Source organism: Chiloscyllium plagiosum, unplaced genomic scaffold (assembly GCF_037043375.1).
Source record: "Chiloscyllium plagiosum isolate Xiang-an unplaced genomic scaffold, Cpla_swu_hap1 HiC_scaffold_26, whole genome shotgun sequence".
Taxonomy (NCBI): Eukaryota; Metazoa; Chordata; class Chondrichthyes; order Orectolobiformes; family Hemiscylliidae; genus Chiloscyllium; species Chiloscyllium plagiosum.
The window spans coordinates 43,222,593-43,243,653 of record NW_028270164.1 but is presented as its reverse complement, the minus strand read 5'-3'; the positions used below and the strand labels follow the sequence as shown (position 1 = coordinate 43,243,653).

The following is a 21,061-nucleotide window of genomic DNA, read 5'->3' as shown; positions in this document are numbered from 1 at the left end:
GATAGCATTACAGCTGTGCTGAGGGAGGATATTCCCGGAAATATATGCAGGGAAGTTATTTGGGTGGAACTGAGAAATAAGAAAGGGATGATCACCTTATTGGGATTGTATTATAGACCCCCCCAATAGTCAGAGGGAAATTGAGAAACAAACTTGTAAGGATATCTCAGCTATCTGTAAGAATAATAGGGTAGTTATGGTCTGGGATTTTAACTTTCCAAACATCGACTGGGACTGCCATAGTGTTAAAGGTTTAGATGGAGAGGAATTTCTTAAGTGTGTACAACACAATTTTCTGATTCAGTATGTGGATGTACCTACTAGAGAAGGTGCAAAACTTGACCTACTCTTGGGAAATAAAGCAGGGCAGCTGACTGAGGTGTCAGTGGGGGAGCACTTTGGGGCCAGTGACCATAATTCTATTCGTTTTAAAATAGTGATGGAAAAGGATAGATCAGATCTAAAAGTTGAAGTTCTAAATTGGAGAAAGGCCAATTTTGACGGTATTAGGCAAGAACTTTCAAAAGCTGATTGGAGGCAGATGTTCACAGGTAAAAGGACAGCTGGAAAATGGGAAGCCTTCAGAAATGAGATAATGAGAATCCAGAGAAAGTATATTCCTGTCAGGGTGAAAGGAAAGGCTGGTAGGTATAGGGAATGCTGGATGACTAAAGAAATTGAGGGTTTGGTTAAGAAAAAAAAGGAAGCATATGTCAGGTACAGATAAGATAGTTCGAGTGAATCCTTAGAAGAGTATAAAGAAAGTAGGAGTATACTTAAGAGGGAAATCAGGAGGGCAAAACAGGGACATGAGATAGCTTTGACAAATAGAATTAAGGAGAATCCAAAGAGGTTTTACAAATATATTAAAGACAAAAGGTAACTAGGGAGAGAATAGGGCCCCTCAAAGATCAGCAAGCCAGCTTTTGTGTGGAGCCACAGAAAATGGGGGAGATACTAAATGAATATTTTGCATCAGTATTTACTGTGGAAAAGGATATGGAAGATATACACTGTAGGGGAATAGATGGTGATATCTTGCAAAATGTACAGATTACAGAGGAGGAAGTGCTGGATGTCTTGAAACGGTTAAAGGTGGATAAATCCCCAGGACCTGATCAGGTGTACCCGAGAACTCTGTGGGAAGCTAGAGAAGTGATTGCTGGGCCTCTTGCTGAGATATTTGTATCATCGATAGTCACAGGTGAGGTGCTGGAAGACTGGAGGTTGGCAAACGTGTTGCCACTGTTTAAGAAGAGCGGTAAAGACAAGCCAGGGAACTATACACTGGTGAGCCTGACCTCAGTGTGGGCAAGTTGTTGGAGGAAATCTTGAGGGACAGGATATACATGTATTTGGAAAGGCAAGGACTGATTCGGGATAGTCAACATGGCTTTGTGCGTGGGAAATCATGTCTCACAAACTTGATTGAGTTTTTTGAAGAAGTAACAAAGAAGATTGATGTGGGCAGAGCAGTAGATGTGATCTATATGGACATCAGTAAGGCGTTCGACAAGGTTCCCCATGAGAGACTGATTAGCAAGGTTAGATCTCATGGAATACAGGGAGAACTAGCCATTTGGATACAGAACTGGCTCAAAGATAGAAGACAGAGGGTAGTGAGGAGGGTTGTTTTTCAGACTGGAGGCCTGTGACCAGTGGAGTGCCACAAGGATCGGTGCTGGGCCCTCTATTTTTTGTCATTTACATAAATGATTTGCGAGCATAAGAGGTACAGTTAGTAAGTTTGCAGATTACACCAAAATTGGAGGCGCAATGGGCAGCGAAGAAGGATATCTCAGATTACAACAGGATCTTGACCAGATGGGCCAATGGGCTGAGAAGTGGCAGATGGAGTTTAATTCAGATAAATGCAAGCTGCTGCATTTTGGGAAAGCAAATTTTAGCAGGATTTATACACTTAATGGTAAAGTCCTAGGGAGTATTGCTGAACAAAGAGACCTTGGAGTGCAGGTTCATAGCTCCTTGAAAGTGGAGTCGCAAGTAGATAGGATAGTGAAGAAGGCATTTGGTATGCTTTCCTTTTTTGGTCAGAGTATTGAGTACAGGAGTTGGGAGGTCATGTTGCAGGTGTACAGGACATTGGTTAGGCCACTGTTGGAATATTGCTTGCAATTCTGGTCTCCTTCCTATCGGAAAGATGTTGTGAAACTTGAAAGGGTTCAGAAAAGATTTACAAGGATGTTGCCAGGGTTGGAGGATCTGAGCTACAGGGAGAGGCTGAGCAGGCTGGGGCGGTTTTCCCTGGAGCGTCGGAGGCTGAAGGGTGACCTTTTAGAGATTTACAAAATTATGAGGGGCATGGATAGGATAAATAGACAAAGTCTTTTCCCTGGGGTTGGGGAGTCCAGAACTAGAGGGCACAGGTTTAGGTTGAGAGGGGAAAAATATAAAAGAGACCAAAGGGGCAACTTTTTCACGCAGAGGGTGGTACGTGTATGGAATGAGCTGCCAGAGGATGTGGTGGAGGCTGGTACAATTGCAACATTTAAGAGGCATTTGGATGGGTATATGAATAGGAAGGGTTTGGAGGGATATGGGCAGTGTGCTGGCAGTTGGGACTAGATTGGGGTGGGATATTTGGTCAGCATGGACGGGTTGGACCGAAGGGTCTGTTTCCATGCTGTACACCTCTGTGACTCTATGACTCGAAATGCAAGAAAAGCATAATTAAGAATGTATTTGCTCACAAGGAGAGCAAGCACTGATTTGATTTATTAGTGTTGTAACACCAAAGCTGTGTGAGTATGAATAAAATTAAGATAAACCTGCTTTTTCCAATGCAAATCTGCAGCCAGTGTTGAAAAAAATTACAAAATTATTTCAATATGATAGGCAGATAAAATCTTATTCTCAGTACCCATAAAAATGTTATGGAAGTACCAGCCATTATTTTCCGGATTAATTTGTTTTTGCTTTGAAGATATGAGGTAATGATCCAGACAGGGAAGGTGGCTGAGAGGTGTTAGAGTTCAAATTGGAGGGAGATGAGCATTTCATTGTGTCTACTTGAGTGTCAATTCATTATCCTAATCAATGACCTCATTATTTTTAAGAACTGATTCATGAACCAGTGTTAATTGATGATATATGTTAGTCAATGGCATGGAGTAGGACTCTCTCTGTGTTGAAGAGCATGTCCTTTGCCTCTCACGTTGTACTTTGTTCACTCCTTTTACTCCTTTACCACCCACAACTATTTCACGTGGGCAAAGGCAAACGCTGAGCAATAGCAAGAAAAGAGTTGGAGGAGAGAGTAGGAAAATGGAAAGGTTTAAGTAGAGGGTTCCAGAACAGTCATTGACACTTTGTATCTCCTTTCTTTATTCTTAAGTCTCTTGGTGGAGGTTGAGGAGGTATAGTTGTGAGAGGGAGAAAGACACAGTTCAGCAAAAGGGAGAGTGTACTGCAAGTTGAGTACTCTGCTTTCTTCAGGGCTGATTAAATGGCAGTCTCTCCCTATCGGCATCACTGTCGTATTGGTTTTTAAGGGAAAGTACCTCATAGAATCCCTCCAGCTTCAAGCAAGCCCTTCTGTCCACCAAGTCCATACTGACCCTTCGAAGGCCATTTCAGCCAGACTCAATCCCCTAGCCTTCTAACCCTGCATCTCCTTGGCTAATCCACCACGCCAGCACATCTTTAGATTGTGGGAGGAAACCAAGGCACTCGGAGAAAACCCCACAGACACTCGGAGCATGTGCAAACACCACACAGTCACCCAAGGGTGGAATTGAATCTGGGGTCCAAGTTACTGTGAGGCAGCAGTGCTAACCATTGAACCACCGTGGACCCGAATATAGGTCTTGGTGAGGACAAAGAATCATTTAAAGTACAGCAGAGAGATGGAACTGCTTTCAGTCACAACATTGTATAGTCCAGGAAAAAAAACAGAGAATCCTTTCACCTGAGTACTTTGTAAAGACTTGTTAATCCTAGTTCCTTCTAAGAGGTTGATGATCAAAGTGCTTGGTTAGAACAAAACTTCTCTTTACATGCAATTATCTCATATCTTTTTTTTCCATGGACTGTGAGGAGCATCAGGATTACTGGACAAATCTGTATGGTTGCTGTGAATGCTGCTGTTCATTAGGTAACTGGAGGACAGGCACACAATGGGCAAGGACCACATGTCTGTGGCACAGTAAATGGACATGAGACCCCACCACTTCTGAGACCTTAAATTAGGATTGGGACAATGACACACATGTTAGTGCTGCAAGGTCCATAGCTATCAAGTGTTAAGTTCCTGTCTTGTATTCAAAGAAAGACAGAAAGTAAAGGTTTGGAAATCACAATAAGGAAGGAACAGTGGAGAGCCAGTCACTATTGTGCAGCCAGCAATGATCAGCGCAAACACCACCCGCAAAGGCCTTCACATAGATCACATGTTCCATCCGAATATAATACATACTGCAGGAAGACATAGAGAGTAGAGAGTAAAATTGGAAAATAGCAGCGAATTGGTAAGAACCATTTTCAATCTTTATCTAACTTATTCTTCTTGTAAGATCACATTCTATGGAAGCCTACTCGTGTGGGATTTCTTCCTCTGGGTAGGGGACCTCCTTTCATATTGACAGTAGCCTTTCACAGACCCCCAGCTGAGAGACCATGCCCCTCCTGATCCAAGCTATTTACACGTCCTCCCCAGGTCCAAGAGGCAGCAAGGGATTTTGTCATAACTATTTTGGTTTTGCTTGAGTTGTTAAAATAACTAGATAAAACAAATCAATAGTCATAACACAGCTAATATATATGCATGTGCCTGTTCCACCTAACACAAGGATGTATATGGATGCATTATAGAGTCATACAACATGGAAACAAACACTTAAGTCCAACTTATCTGTATCAAGCAGACATCACAATCTGACCTAATCCCATTTGCCAGCATTTAGCCCATACCCCTCTAACCCTTTCCCTATTCATGTACCTATCTAGATGCTTTTTAAATGTTGTAATTGTACCAGCCTCCACCACTTCCTCTGGCAGCATATTCCATACATGCACCGCCCTCTTTAAATCTTTTCCCTCTCACCTTTAACCTATGCCCTGTAGTTTTGGACTCACCCATCCTAGGAAAAAGAGCTTGACTATTCACTCTATCTAGCCCCCTTGTGATTTTATAAACATCTATAATATTCTTGAAGAGTGCAATTTTACTGCAACACAGAACGTGAAACTTAACATAAATAAATTGCAAGGAGGCCACAAACTCCAGTCATACAGTTCTTCTGCAGTGATGTCCATGACTGAATGCAACATTCAAACTCAGCAATGGTTGTATATTGCAGTATTGAGTACTTATGCTTGAATTAAAATGACAGAATCCTTACGGTGTGGAAGCAGGCCATTCAGTTGAAACTTTATTGCTGGAACAGCACAGCAGGTCAGGCAGCATCCAGGGAACAGGAGATTCGACGTTTTGGGCACAGGCCCTTCTTCAGGGAATCTCCTGTTCCCTGGATGCTGCCTGACCTGCTGTGCTGTTCCAGCAATAAAGTTTCAACTTTGATCTCCAGCATCTGCAGACCTCACTTTCTCCAAGCAGGCCATTCAGCCCATTGAAACCACACTGACTCTGTGAAGAGCATTCTACCCAGACTCACCCCATAACCCTGCATTTCCTACAGCAAATCCACCCAACCTACACATCCCTGGACACTATGGGTAATTAAGCACAGCCAACCCACCTAACCTGCGCATCTTTCTGTTGTGGGTGGAAACCCGCACAGACACAGGGAGAATGTGCAAACTTCACACAGACTATCACCTGAGGGTGGAATCAAACCCAGGTTCCTGGTGTTGTGAAGTAGCAGTGCTAACCACTGAGCCACTGTGCCAATTTCATGTTAGAGAGTGAGGTTCTATGCCACTAGTGGCTGACTTTCAGGCTTTTCTGGATAGCTATTGTTTGGGGATGTTGCAGTTCCGCTCCTTCCCTAGGCCACAGGAATATAAGCAGAGCCCCTCAAGTCTGTTCAGCATTCTATAAGATTACAGCTGAGCTGTGATCTCAATCCATGGCAAATATGGAACATCCTCAACGGGACAATCTTTATTAAACATGATTTGGAAATGCCGGTGTTGGACTGGGGTGTACAAAGTTAAAAATCACACAACACCAGGTTATAGTCCAACAGGTTTAATTGGAAGCACACTAGCTTTCGGAGCGACACTCCTTCATCAGGTGATAGTGGAGGGCTCAATCGTAACACAGAATTTATAACCTGGTGTTGTGTGATTTTTAACTTTATTAAACATTGTTTTCTTTTCACTTTGTAGTAAAATAAGAAATTTAAAACAAAAGACTCCTTGCCATAACACTTCCAGCACAGAGCACTCCACAGAAGTTACTGCATTCAGCTGTTAGTGTAGGGTATCTGTAGAGAAACCCTCTGCAGAATGAACTGGATCAAAACTGATCAGATGATAATTCACACATTTGTTCCCCAACTAGTTACGTTTCGTAGTTGCAGCCCGAGCCATGGCCTCCCTGCAAGTGTTCATGCACAGCTACAATTGCATTGCATATCTCAAATTGAATGAATATAAGAAGAGTTTACATACAGATAGAACGTTCAGATGTCGTGAGCAGCATGTTACCATTATATCTGTTATCTCCTGGTGATGACTTCTCTTTCATCCAGGCAGCTGAAAAATACAAAAGCACTGCATTTTAATATCCACCAATCAATATCCTCCAATCTCTTCAATATATATTCTCTCCTTCCCTTTAATAGTCCTTGTCAAATATATTTCATCCCCTTTAATATTCATAGACCACAGCTCCCCTCCACTTTGTAGAAAAATAGAAAAACATTCATTTAATATTTCATGACTTTGGAATGTCTTAAAACATTTTGGAGCTAATGAACTATATTTGAAGTGTAGACCCTGTTGTAAAGTGGCAACCACAGCCACCATGCACACAGAGAATGATTCACAAACAGCACTGAGGTCAATGATCAATCTGTTTGAGTGATTTCTATCTGAGAGTTGCACGTGGCAGGACAGCAAAGAGAACAACCCTGCTGTTTTTTGAATGGTGTCATAGTATCACTGCTCCAAGCAAATGGAGCCTTGTCTGACTCAAAAGACAGAAAGTCAAAGAATGCAACACCTACTCTGGAGTTGGATTTGATCCAGACACATTCTCACTAAAGGAGGACACCATTGGCACCTCATAATTTATAATCTATTCTTCCTTCCCTGTTTATTATATTTGTAAGAAGAGCTTTTGTAATCTCTTCTACGATCTTGGAAATGTTAACTAAATAGATAGATTAATAAATCATTTTGACATTTACTGGTTTTGAAAAAAAACCAGTCCAACTTCCTTTACCCTTTCTCGGAATTGAGCTTCCTGATGTCCAGAATTAGCTTGGCTGCTTATCACTGATGCATCACAATGATAATTACCCCTGATTTCAGAGAAATGGGGAATGTTGGTGCAACGTGTTCAGAAAAGAGCACAGGAACATAGTCTATGGATTACTCTTTGATCTCCTTCGAGCATCCTAGGAGTACTGACAAAATATAATGGCTAGATCTTCCTAAAGCGAACCATGATGGATAATGCCATATTCCGACTTTCACTCTTCCTGAATGCCATTTCTAGCGCTGGTGTCTTCTCACTTATGAACTTTGTACTTGGCATCAAGGGCTCATCATTGCTGATTCTCTCTTCCTCTGCTCGGACAATCAAAACAGTCTACATCCATTTCTCACTGTGTGTGCTGGGCCCTGCCTCAACCTATCTGCTGCTAAACCCCTCCTTCATTTCTACCTTGTGATCTAGACTGGACATTTCCATCTCCTACGTTCCATAAACTTCAACCAATCCGCAAACTACTGCAGCTCTCTAACTCAAACCAAATCCATTCACCCAGCACCCAGATGCTCACTGAAATGCATTGACACCAGTTGCAGACGTGTTTAGATTTTAAATTTATATGCTTGGTCTCAAATAGCCCATGGCCTTATACCTCACTGTTTCTGTAATCTTTCTACAAGGCTGCAATCCCTCAAATCTGGTCTTTTTCATGCCCTGATTTTAACAGCTCCACCATTGATGACCATTCATTCAGGTCTGCTGCCTGGAACCTAAGCTCTGGAATTCAACCTCACAGTACCAGGCATCTGGGTTTGATTCCAACTTTGAATGTTTGTCTGTGTGGGGTTTGCATGTTCTCCTCGTGTCTGTGTGGGTTTCCTCCCACAGTCCAAAGATGTATAGGTTAGGTGGTTTGGCCATGCTAAATTGCCCTACAGTGTGCAGGCTAAGTGAATTAGCCATTGTAAATGCAGGCACAAGGTAAGGAGCTATGTTTGGGTAGGATGCTGTCTGGAGGGTTGATGCACACTCAATGGGCTGAACAACTTATATCCGTACTGTAACGATTCTATGATTCTTTCATCTCACCTCTTCCTTTCCATTCAGTGTCATGTCTTTGTTTTACAAACAGTTTTAAAATGTTACTTCATGTGAAAATACTGAATAGGTTTTTTGTTGCTTGTTAACTGCTCTGCTGGACTATTATAAGCAGTAGACAAGGAAGTTGTTCACAGTTTTGAACTTAGTCTGGTGTATGTCTATTGTAAGGAGACATGGAAATTAACCTGATAGTCAAGTAACCTCAACTGTTTAGCTCAATAAGACCATAAAAAATAAAAACCGGAGTGCAGCCTTGAGTGTCAGTACTGAATTAAGGGCTTTTGCCTGAAACATCGATTTTCCTGCTCCTCGGATGCTGCCTGACCTGCTGTGCTTTTCCAGCACTTCTCTAATCTTGTCAGTATTGAATACTGAATCTAGTTAAAAATCACACAGAACTAGGTTATAGTCCAACAGGTTTATTTGAAATCACTAGCTTTCGAAGCGCTGCTTCTTCATCAGGTGGTTTCACTGGTTTCAGGTGGTCCACCCCAGTCCAACACCAGCACCTCCAAATCTGTTAGCGTGCAGAGTAAACATCCAATAGTTGCTATGTACACTAAGTAGTTCATTGCGTGAATGGTGCATATGGATAAGATCAGTAGTCAACATACTGACTTTCAACTAAACTTTGATTGTCCTAGAAAATGGATCCACAGATGGCAATGCATGATTAACTTGTTAACAAGTAACTTAGGAAGCATACAAAAGTCATGCTCCTTGCCCGTTATAATGATAGTGGCATGTCATTAGCATTCAATGTGCTGATGCATGGCTTCATGTGTCAGGATGTTACCCATGTGGGTCCAGCACCACTTAAAACTGGCAAGTGCTACTTATAGCCAGGCTGCACCTGTTAAGGCCATCCAGTCTGCAGCAAGTGCTGGAAGTCTCATGGAAGAATTTATGAGCAGGAAAAAGAAGGAAAATGCTCCAAAAAGCCACGCAGCATTCCCTTGGGCCACACAATGCAGCACAGGAGGCCCTGGTGCAGGAAATTAACAGGATGGATCTCCTCTCTCCACAGAAAACAAGATGCTCTGGGAGGGACACTGCCAAGGAAGTGGGAGCAGTTAGTTTATGCTAGTATTTAGGTCTGAGAATCTGGATGCACTTACATAAAAAGTTCAATGACCTTGAGCAGTCATGGTCAGTGAATGCATTTCATATGCCATGTCCCTTTACCAGTACTCTCACACATAGTTCAATTCACTATAAACTCTCCACTTTTGAGTACATCTCAAATCCCAAAACACTCCCTACCATACTCAATTCAATCCCTACATTCACCAGCCTGCCCTCATCCTCACACATTTAACACAGCTGCAAGCTTCAAATTTAGAATTCACAGATTGTACACAATTCTTTTTATTTGCTCATGCATTGTGATTATGGCTGGATTGGCCAGTATTTATTGCCCATCCTGAATAGCACTGGGGAAAGTGGCATTGAGCCATCTTCCTCAACTGTTGTAGTCCATGGGATGTAGGAGCACCCACAATGATGAGGGAACAGCAGTAGAATCCCAGCTATGCAACTGTGTCTGGCATCATCCAAACGCATTGAACCACACTTGATACACTTTCTCTTCACAAAAGCAGCAGCAACTAACTAGCAGGAAGCAGATACAAACTGCATCCCCTCCACCATCTCCCCCCCCCCCCCACCCTGGTACAGGCAGTCGTTAGTACAGCCAGGGTCAAGAACATGGGATTCAAACCTTTTGTTTTTGTCCTTAACCCTCCTCTCACGTCCCACAGTCTCCTGAAACCACAATCTCCTTTGGTGTACTAACTAAAGATGCACCTTTTGCTTCCCTGGCTCCCACCCCATCTTGCACTTTCCAATACCCAGAAGCTGTCACTTGGTAACAAGCCAGTGCATGAGCCTGAAGTCCAAGAGGTACAGGAGACTGGTAAGGAAGGAAAACTGTGCATTTCCAGCCAGCAGCTCAGAGACTAACACAGCGTGTTTTTCAGAGGGGAGCAGGGGAGCAGCATCTGTACCTGGTGAGTCACCAGGCATGGGGAAGGGGCAGAACTGCCACTGGATGCCCAGAGGCTGCGGTCACCATGTTGCAAATACAGACTCGGATGAGGATTTCAGTGGGGTCACAATCTGAAAAAATGGGCTTACACACAATGCATTGGCAGGCCAGCCAGAGAACCTGGCACCACTGTCAAGGTACTTGGAAAAGTTTGGCTCTAGCTTGACATGAGGCTTTACACAGAACTAGAGCCTATCATTGGTATCTCAGTCAACGAGTGTGGTGCTGAAAAAGCACAGCCAGTCAGGGAACATCCGAGGAGCAGGAGAATCAACATTTTGAGCATAAGCTCATCATCAGGGTTGGTATCTGAGCCTACTATCCATGATAATGAAGAACTGAAGAAATTCCAACAGGAATGATGGTTACGTTGCTGCTCCAATTAAAACAAAACCAGTTTAATCAACCCATTCAGGCAGGTAATGGCACAGCCCGATAACAGATGGCACTTGAATCTAGACCTCCAGTTGCAGAGATAAGTACAGTGACCACTGTCTACACACACCTTCTCAATTTACCTGGAACAAATTCGCCCAGTTTACTGTCTCTTTCTGATCCCATTGTAGTTAAACGTACCTGAACATAGTTACATTTGGATTGAGTTGATGTAGATTTTCTTTATCTAACTTCTGTCAGGGCAACATAGAAGTAGTTTTAAACCAAAACACTTCACTTACATGACTTAAAATATCTTACAATTTACTCAAGTTTCAATTTGTATGTAATCTCCTTTCCTCAATATTCTTTCTGTCTGTGGAGTTAACTGTGTAGGCTGAAGCTATCCAGCACAATTACAAAGATCAGTGAACAGATTAATGCAATACATTACAGATCAATTACCATTAAATACCATATAGACCCTTAACAGCTGTGGTATAAAATTATTCACACAATACAGTATCAAACTGCCCATACTTCCTGGTGTAAGGTTGATCACAATCACTGATAAATAATTATGCTCTGGTGTTGGAGAATTTAGCCCAATTAATCAGAGAACACAAACACACAGATCAGACTGAGGACTGACAAGGATTTATTGAACAAACAGCGATATCGTGGAAGAGACTTGACCCCACTGAAACAGTCACTGAATGGGCTGTTCAGAAGGAACCTCAGCTTCTTCTCTGAACAGAGAATACAGTGGAGTTTTATAGCTGAAAATGTGTTGCTGGAAAAGCGCAGCAGGTCAGGCAGCATCCAGGGAACAGGAGAATCGACGTTTCGGGCACAAGCCGCCTGAAGGGCTTGTGCCCGAAACGTCGATTCTCCTGTTCCCTGGATGCTGCCTGACCTGCTGCGCTTTTCCAGCAACACATTTTCAGCTCTGATCTCCAGCATCTGCAGACCTCACTTTCTCCAGTGGAGTTTTATACCCTAACAACAATGAAGGGTGAGTTTTGGGCAATGGTGTGAGTTGTATAACAAAGAGAAATAAAATTTATTCATTGAAAAGATTCAAGTGTCCAGTGTCTGACAATGAGTTTCTTAATTGACTCAGGAGATTCCGATCCTTGGCTGGAGTGAGTGTTAGTGGGTTTCATCCTGGTACCAAGGTGTTTGTATTGTTGAGGGAGCAAGCAAAGTACCTTTGGTGCCTCATTCTCTGGGTACCCTTTGTCAAGGCTTGACTCCTAGTGCGAGCAGCTGTGCCCTAAGGACATCAGAGGTGCTGCGCTATTGTGGAGTGGGAGAATCTTTATTGGTTAATCTGAAGAAGTATATTCTCTTGGTCTGGGGATGGATGAGTCGTGTCCTCAGGTATGTGTGATGTCTGAGGTGGCTGGTTTGGAAAATTTGAGGCATTGTGGTAGGCTTCGTGACTAAGTGCAGACATTTTGTGCTGTCTGTTTTGTGGCCATGTCATGGGGAGGCCGGGACCCATATTTTCTCCCACATCCGGTATAAAGATACTCATCCACACAGCCTTAAAGCTGCTCACTTCCTGATGTAAAGTTACTAGCATTCCCTGGTGTAAATTTACCAGTACTCCCTGGTGTAAATTTGTTCACACTCCCCAGTTTAAAGTCATTCAGAATCCTTGATGTAAAGGTGCTCACTCATACCCACTTCTGTAAAGTTCCATCCGCTATGCTGCAAAGTTGCTCACACCCCCTACGTAAAACTAGTCGTCCTCCTTTGGTGTAAATTTGCCAATGCACCCTGGTATAATACTGCGAATGCTTTCTGGTGTGCAGTTGCTCACACTCTCTTCCATTGCTGGAAACCAACGATATTGCTTGCTTGATTATGACAAACTTGCAATCAACTAAGTGGTCAGCTGGTTGCAGTCGCAATTTCATCACTGAGTAAGAGGTCATCTCGCACCAACAGTTCTTTCTGTGGTAGCTTGAGTTACAAAACAATGGAGTGGTCAATCTGACACACACAGTTGGTGCCAGCCCTATGGGTTGCCCCTTTACAAGTTCACAGGCACAGTACAGCCGATGCCTTAGATCATTCAATTACATTTTCAAATGAAAAACTTCATGTTTTGATGAAGTAATTAAAAAATAATCCATTCTAATGGGCACAGATGTGTGGGAACCAACGCAATTGGTTTTTATTTAAATCTAAGATTCATTTCATTGAAGTCCTTTAACCATCACAGTGAAACTTCACTCAAGACCATGAAAATGCCTTTTAATAATGGAGAAATGTGTAACGTCAGAGTTTATAATAACAAAGATTTCTTAAAGCATTTCTTATAATACTGTAGATTCTAATCAGAGTCAAATAATTGTGGCAAGGAATTTGGTCACCGTACATAGAGTCATACAACACGAAAACAGATTTCAGTCTGACTAATCTAGGCTGAGTATCATCCCAAACTAATCTAGTCCCACCTGCCTGCTCCTGGGCCATGTCCCTCCAACCCTTTCCTATTCATGTACTTACTTAATGTCTTTTAAGTGTTGTAACTATGCCTGCATCCATCATTTCCTCTGGAAGATCATTCCAAACCACTCTCTGTGTAAAAAAAATTGCCCCTCATGTCGTTCTTAAATTTCTCTCATCTCACCTTAAAAATATGCCCTATTCTTGAAATCCCCCATTCTTAGGGAAAAGACACCTACCATTCACTCTATCTATACCCGTCATGAACCTGCTATGCTCTGAAGCAAGAAGTCCCAGACTCTGCAGCCTTTACTTACTTATTAGTCAATAAAAGTAATAGAGATTTATAAATAAGCACTTACAATTATTCTAATATTTATCATCCATCTAAATGTATAGATTTATAGTGAGAAAGTCTACCTAGATTTGTAATGAACAAGTCTAATAATGCTGAGATTTGTAATAAGAATAAGGAAAGGGTTTGCAATATAAAAATATGATGGAACTGGCTCCAATAGCACTACTTTAACAAAATTATTTATATTGAAGGCCATGAATAATGGCAGGGTTTATAATGTGACTTTGTAAGAGCATATAAGATTGCAATGAGGAGAGGCTAGAGAAATCTATTCAATGTAGGAGAGTAAGTTCAAGTTATGGGAAGTTACAATGAGGTAAATAGGAACAAGACAATCAGCTGTGATATTCTTTTTACTAACAGTAAACAGTGACCAAACTGATAGCTTTTAAAGGGAGATTATTGAAAAGCTAAAAAAAATTTAAAGGTGGAAAAGAGTTCAGAACTGGAAAACATGGATAACGTGTTTAGAGAACTTTCTCAGGTAGATTGTTGAATGACCTCCTGTGTTGTAAAAAGTCCCATAATGTCAATTAATATTTGTAATAGAAAGTTGGTACATAAGGGGCATTTCAAACAGCAGTACTGTACTGGTAATGAGGGTTTATGATAATAAGGTTTACCAGCATTGTTTTTATAACCACAAGCTTTATAGATCTTATCAAGTCTTAAATCTGATACCAGTCTCCATTACAATTGATGTTAATTATTTATATTGTGAAACTCTGCTCATAAAGTCATGGAAAAGAATTCTAGGAATCACCAACATAAAATTAAAGTGCTCTGTTCGTAATGGTGGCTTCCAAGCTACTGTACACTAGCTGCCATCCAGATAAGGAACAGAGTGCCCTGCTGATTCTGTGGGCTGTTATTTATACATAATTCGAGCTGTGGCTTGGACTTACTGCCACCACAAGTAACCAGGGCAATGAAGCCTGCATTAACTTGTGAAAGGAGTCTGATGGGATGGATATCATGGTTGGCATAGGGTAACCACTCACTCTGCCAGAATGTCAAAGTGACACTTCAATAAAATCACAAGGTGGGCAGAATTTACTGGGGTGGAGGATAAGTTGCAGGGGGAGGGGATGGGAGAGATGACCTGGAATGCTGTTTCCAAGCTAAGCAAAGATAAAGCAACAGAGTTGAAAGTTCAATGAAATTTGTGTTGTGTGAACTGATTTCTGATGGAATGTCAGCAAGTGACCATGAGATTGATCAAAGTGTGTCAGGAGATGAAAAACAAGCCTTTGAACCTTTTTCCCATCTCGATCCAACAGCTTTTGACTATTAAGTGGATGTCAGGTAAATCCATATTAGCCTGTGATGTCTCCACAGTTAAACAACTTTCTTCAATTGCTGCCTGGACCCACTCATAGGTAAAGTATACGCAACAGGATGGGATTCCTGATGAAGGGCTTTTGCCCAAAATGTCAACTCCCCTGCTCCTCGGATGCTGCCTGACCTGCTGTGCTTTTCCAGCACCACACTCTTGACTCTAATCTCCAGTATCTGCAGTCCTCACTTTCACCGAGGGAGGGATTGTACTTTAACTACTACAGCTATCCAAAATTGGGGGAAGGATAAGAGGCCTGTTAAATGAATGCGGAGACAAGAGCATTGGCTGTTCATGCCTTGTACTATTGCCTTGTACATACCAGATTTCCAGATATCCAGGTGTGCATACAAAATATCACCGCACATCGGCGATCTTTGTCTGAATTCCTCTTCTGACATGGAGCACAGGTCCTTGCCGCTGAGCTCCTGGAAAGATTTCCCAATTTGTGGCAGTCGGTATTGATGCTCTGTCCATAGAATCCACTTCTGAACATTGCCCACACTCCATTCTATTGGATCTAGAAACAAGAACATTGTAGGAATTAATCATTTGATTTGATATGATTTATTATTGTCACATGTACCTAGGTACAGTGAAAGATTTTGTTTTGCTTGCACTACAGGTGGATCATAGCATACAAAGATTATAGGATGATGAACAGACCTAGGATTACCAAGTTATGGTTGCAAGGAAGGTGCACAAAAAGCAAGAGCAACATGAGATTTGAAATTTCAGAGGACCTTTCTGAAGTCTAATAACAGTGAAGAAGAAGCTGTTCTTGAACCTGTTGTTTCTTGTGTTTAAGCTTTGATACTGTATCTTGCCTGACAGAAGAGGTTGGACCAAGTTATAACTGGGGTGGGAGATGTCTTTGATGGTGTTGGCTACCTTTCAGAGGTAGTGAGAAGAGTAGGCGGAGTCAATGGGTGGAAGCTCAGCTTGTGTGATGGACTAGGCTGTGTTCACAACTCTCTGAAATTTCTTACAGTACTGTGCAGAGCAGTTGCCATATCAAGCTATTATGCACCCAGATAGAATTCTTTCTTTGGTGCATCTATAAAAGTTGGTGAGGGTCCTGATGGACATACTGAATTTCTTTAGTCTCCTGAGGAAGAAAAGGTGTTGTTGTAACTTCTTGACCATCGTATCAATGTGGGTGGCATAGACAGATTGTTGGTAATCGTCTATTGTAGGAATTTGACACTCTTGACCCTCTCTACCTCAGCTCCATTTTGTTAGCATCTGACAAACGTATCAGTCCTAGTCACCATCAGAAAGCAAAGGCATGCATTTTGAATGAGATGAATAACCTTGATCTGAACTGAATTATCTGTATCTTGCTCTATTCTATAGTAAAGTAGATGAGCTATTTCCATGCATTGCTCAGGCAATTAAAGTTTGTGAGTGTCAGGTATGGTCGTCTGAACTACAGGATTTGCTAATGCTGATATTTTGGGTTACATATTTAAAAGAACTTTCTTCTTGCAGGAAACAGTTAAGGTTCATTGTTACCTTCCCTCCTTGCATGTTCATTATTTGATGACTATAATTGAACTAATTCAGATCGGATTCCCACTATGCTTTGCAGAACTAGGAAACAAATGTGATTCTTAAATTCAGCACCAACTGAACAGGTTTTTTTTATGCTACCTGTTGCTTTCATAAAAAAATGCACAATGCTGCATTTGACTTTACTTTAGAAAAGCATTATACTGCAGTTCTGGAAATCTGAAATAAAAACAGAAAATTCTGGAAATATTCAGCAAGTCAAGCAGTGTTTCTGGAGACAGCAATTGAGTTAATATCACAGTTACTGATTTTGTTCATGAGGTAAATGCTTTAACAAATATACAAGCAGGGAAAATGGTATAGGGATGGGTGGGTTGCACTTCGGCATGTGGTGTGGACTTGTTGGGCCGAAGGGCCTGTTTCCACACTGTAAGTAATGTAAAAAAGGCAAAAGGCAATTGTTATGGGGAAAGACTGGAGAAATTAAATGACAAAAGGAACGAAGATGCAAAGAGCAAGCACGTGATAATGGTACATGTGAAGAAACAAAGATGGTTCTGGGTTACCAAAGGTCATGAGGTCAATGACAGTCTTAGAGACTTGTTCAGTACGGAGCCACGAGCTGGAGGGATATAGAATGCAGTCTGTTAGGTCTGTTGTGCATTTTCAGCATTGTCTGTTTTAATGCTCTCCTTAACTATATTTCCTATTCCTCTACGTTACAATTTCAAAAATGTATTAATTTATGGGATGTGGACAGTGCTGACCAGGAACATAGGAACAGGAGTAGGCCATTCAGCCTCTCGAGCTTGCTCTGCCATTCACAAAGATCATAGCTAATCTGTGGCCTGTTTAATTAAAAAAGACTCTAATTAAATTTAACAATAGAATTAGTATCAACCGCCATTTGAAGAAGAAAGTTCCAAACCACTATTATCCTTTGCATGTAGAAGTATTTTCTAACATCTCTCTTGAATGGCTTGGCCCTAATTCTAAGACAATGCCTCCAGTTCTAGAATCTTCACCAAGTGGAAATGGTTTATCATTATCTACCCTGTCTTTCCCCGTTAATATCCTGACGACCTCGAATAGATCTTCCTTTAGTATTCTCAATTCTAAATAATAAAGGCCCAATTTTAATAATCTCTCCTCATAACTTCATCCCTTTAATCCTTGCAAACTTGCATTGAACTCCCTCCAAGGCCAAAGCCTTACTAAGATGTGATGCCCAGATCTGCTCATAGCTCCTTGAAAGTGGAGTCGCAGGTAGGATAGTGAAGAAGGCGTTTGGTATGCTTTCCTTTATTGGTCAGAGTATTGAGTATAGGGGTTGGGAGGTCATGTTGCGGCTGTACAGGACATTGGTTAGGCCACTGTTGGAATATTGTGTGCAATTCTGGTCTCCTTCCTATTCTGATTTTATAAACCTCTATAAGGCTGCACCTCAATCTGTCATGTTCCAGTGAAGTAAGTCCCAGCCTATCCAGCCTCTGCTTATAACTCAAACCCTCCAGTCCTGGCAACGTTCTGGTAAATCTCTTCTGAACCTTATCCAACTTAATAATAGGAGAAAGTGAGGTCTGCAGATGCTGGAGATCAGAGATGGAAATGTGTTGCTGGAAAAGCGCAGCAGGTCAGGCAGCATCTAGGGAACAGGAGAATCGATGTTTCGGGCATTAGCCCTTCTTCAGGAATGAGGAAAGTTGGTCCAGCAGGTTAAGATAAAAGATAGGGAGGAGGGACTTGGGGGAGGGGCGTCGGAAATGTGATAGGTGGAAAGAGGTCAAGGTGAGGGTGATAGGTCAGACTGGGGTGGGGGTGGAGAGGTCGGGAAGAAGATTGCAGGTTAGGAAGGTGGTGCTGAATTTGATGGATTTGACTGAGACAGGCTGGGGGGAGGGGAAATGAGGAAACTGGTGAAATCCGAGTTCATCCCTTGTGGTTGGAGGGTTCCTAGCCGGAAGATGAGGCGTTCTTCCTCCAACCGTCGTTTCGCTGTGGTCTGACGATGGAGGTGTCCAAAGACCTGCATATCCTTGGTGGAGTGGGAGGGGGAATTGAAATGTTGAGCTACAGGGTGGTTGGGTTGGTTGGTCCGGGTGTCCCAGAGGTGTTCTCTGAAACGCTCCGAAAGTAGGCGGCCTGTCTCCCCAATATAGAGGAGGCCACATCGGGTGCAGAGGATGCAATAGATGATATGTGTGGAGGTACAGGTGAATCTGTGGCGGATATGGAAGTTTCCTTTGGGGCCTTGGAGGGAGGTGAGGGGGGAGGTGTGGGCGCAAGTCTTGCACCTCCTGCGGTTGCAGGGGAAGGTGCCGGGAGTGGAGGTTGGGTTGGTGGGGGGTGTGGATCTGACGTGGGAGTCACGGAGGGAGTGGTCTTTACGGAATGCTGATAGGGGAGGGGAGGGAAATATATCCTTGGTGGTGGGGTCCGTTTGGAGGTGGCGGAAATGACGGCGGATGATGCGCTGTACATGGAGGTTAGTGGGGTGGTAGGTGAGGACCAGTGGGGTTCTGTCCTGGTGGCGGTTGGAGGGGCGGGGTTCAAGGGCGGAGGATCGGGAAGTGGAAGAGATGCGGTGGAGGGCATCGTCGACCACGTCGGGGGGAAATTGCGGTCCTTGAAGAAGGAGGCCATCTGGGATGTGCATTTTTGGAACTGGTCCTCCTGGGAGCAGATGCGGCGGAGTCGAAGGAATTGGGAGAATGGGATGGCGTTTTTACAGGGGGCAGGATGGGAGGAGGTGTAGTCCAGGTAGCTGTGGGAGTCGGTCGGTTTGTAGTAGATGTCCGTGTTGATTCAGTCGCCTGAGATAGAAATAGAAAGGTCGAGGAAGGGGAGGGAGGAATCTGAGACTGTCCAGGTGAATTTGAGGTCGGGGTGGAAGGTGTTGGTGAAGTGGATGAACTGTTCAACCTCCTCATGGGAGCACGAGGCGGCACCGATACAGTCATCGATGTAGCAGAGGAAAAGGTGGGGGGTGGGGCCAGTGTAGTTGCGGAAGATGGATTGTTCCACATATCCTACGAAGAGGCAGGCATAGCTGGGGCCCATGCGGGTGCCCATGGCTACTCCTTTCGTTTGGAGGAAGTGGGAGGATTGGAAAGAGAAGTTGTTCAGGGTGAGGACCAGTTCAGTCAGTCGAAGGAGGATGTCAGTGGAAGGGTACTGGTCGGTACGGCGGGAAAGAAAGAAGCGGAGGGCTTTGAGTCCTTCATGATGGGGGATGGAGGTGTACAGGGACTGGATGTCCATGGTGAAAATAAGGCGTTGGGGACCGGGGAAGCGAAAATCATGGAGCAGGTGGAGGGCATGGGTGGTGTCCCGAACGTAGGTGGGGAGTTCTTGGACTAAGGGGGACAGGACGGTGTCAAGGTATGCGGAGATGAGTTCGGTGGGGCAGGAGCAGGCGGAGACAATGGGTCGGCCGGGGCAGTCAGGTTTGTGGATTTTGGGCAGGAGGTAGAAGCGGGAGGTGCGGGGTTGTGGGACTACGAGGTTGGAGGCGGTGGATGGGAGATCCCCCGAGGTGATGAGGTTATGGACGGTCTGGGAGATGATGGTTTGGTGGTGGGAGGTGGGGTCCTGGTCAAGGGGGCAGTAGGAGGAGGTATCTGCGAGCTGGCGTTTGGCCTCAGCGGTGTAGAGGTCGGTGCGCCAAACTACCACCGCGCCTCCCTTGTCTGCTGGTTTGATAGTGAGGTTGGGGTTGCAACGGAGTGAGTGGAGGGCTGCGCGTTCTGAGGGTGAGAGGTTGGAGTGGGTGAGAGGGGTGGGGGAGTTCAGGTGGCGGTTAATATCGCGGCGGCAGTTGGCTATGAAGAGGTCGAGGGCAGGTAGGAGGCTAGCACGGGGTGTCCAGGTGGATGGGGTGTGTTGGAGGCAGGAGAAGGGGTCGTCAGAGGGTGGGCGGGAGTCTTGGTTAAACTTAATAATATCCTTCCTGTAACAGAGTTCCATCAAATTAAAGCAGATTTGCAGTGGTAAATTGAGCAAACATATGAAGCATGAAGAAGACAAATTGATCCACTTTACTTGTTCCCACCCAGGCATGTTACTATCCATCTGCATCAAAGCCAACCCAACTCATACAATTTCCTGGGAGTGGTATTGACAATAAAGAGAACAAGTTCAGGGGGATAAATCTCCGGGTGACTCCTGCTTGATTCTCAAAGGTAAATCGTGAAAGTTCCAGGGGACTGCAATGACCAGTATCAATTGTACAGCTAACCCATTGACTTGCTATAGGTCGAGATGACTTCTCACTGTTCACAAAAATTCATTCAATTCCATACTGAATGGCTGTTATAACTCCATTGTCACTGCATGTTCTGACAATTTGTTCCACAGGTAAGAGACTCTGAAAAAAAGATGTTCTTGGCAGCTAACTTAATTCTATCCTCCCTCAGTTATTAACATTGACTTCAACCTCAGGGAAGCACTTCTCATTGAACCTGTGTGACAACTCAATTTTCCAAACAGCAGCCTTCCTTCTGACCTGTCCAA

At 43.4% G+C, this 21,061-nt stretch overlaps 1 protein-coding gene across 2 annotated transcripts in view; it reads right to left on the bottom strand.

Annotated features, from left to right (window-relative positions):
• spdef (SAM pointed domain containing ets transcription factor) overlaps window positions 1-21,061 on the bottom strand; it is an 89,177-nt gene that overhangs the window by 7,300 nt on the left and 60,816 nt on the right. Inside the window, exons 3-4 of one of the 2 annotated variants that reach the window (XM_043716944.2) lie at window positions 15,360-15,557; window positions 6,595-6,678 (exon numbers count right to left, since the gene is read on the bottom strand). In XM_043716944.2, coding sequence (XP_043572879.1) covers window positions 6,595-6,678; window positions 15,360-15,557 — 282 coding nt within the window. The remainder of the gene's footprint in view (window positions 1-6,594; window positions 6,679-15,359; window positions 15,558-21,061) is intronic. The other variant, XM_043716946.2, reaches the window with a different exon arrangement.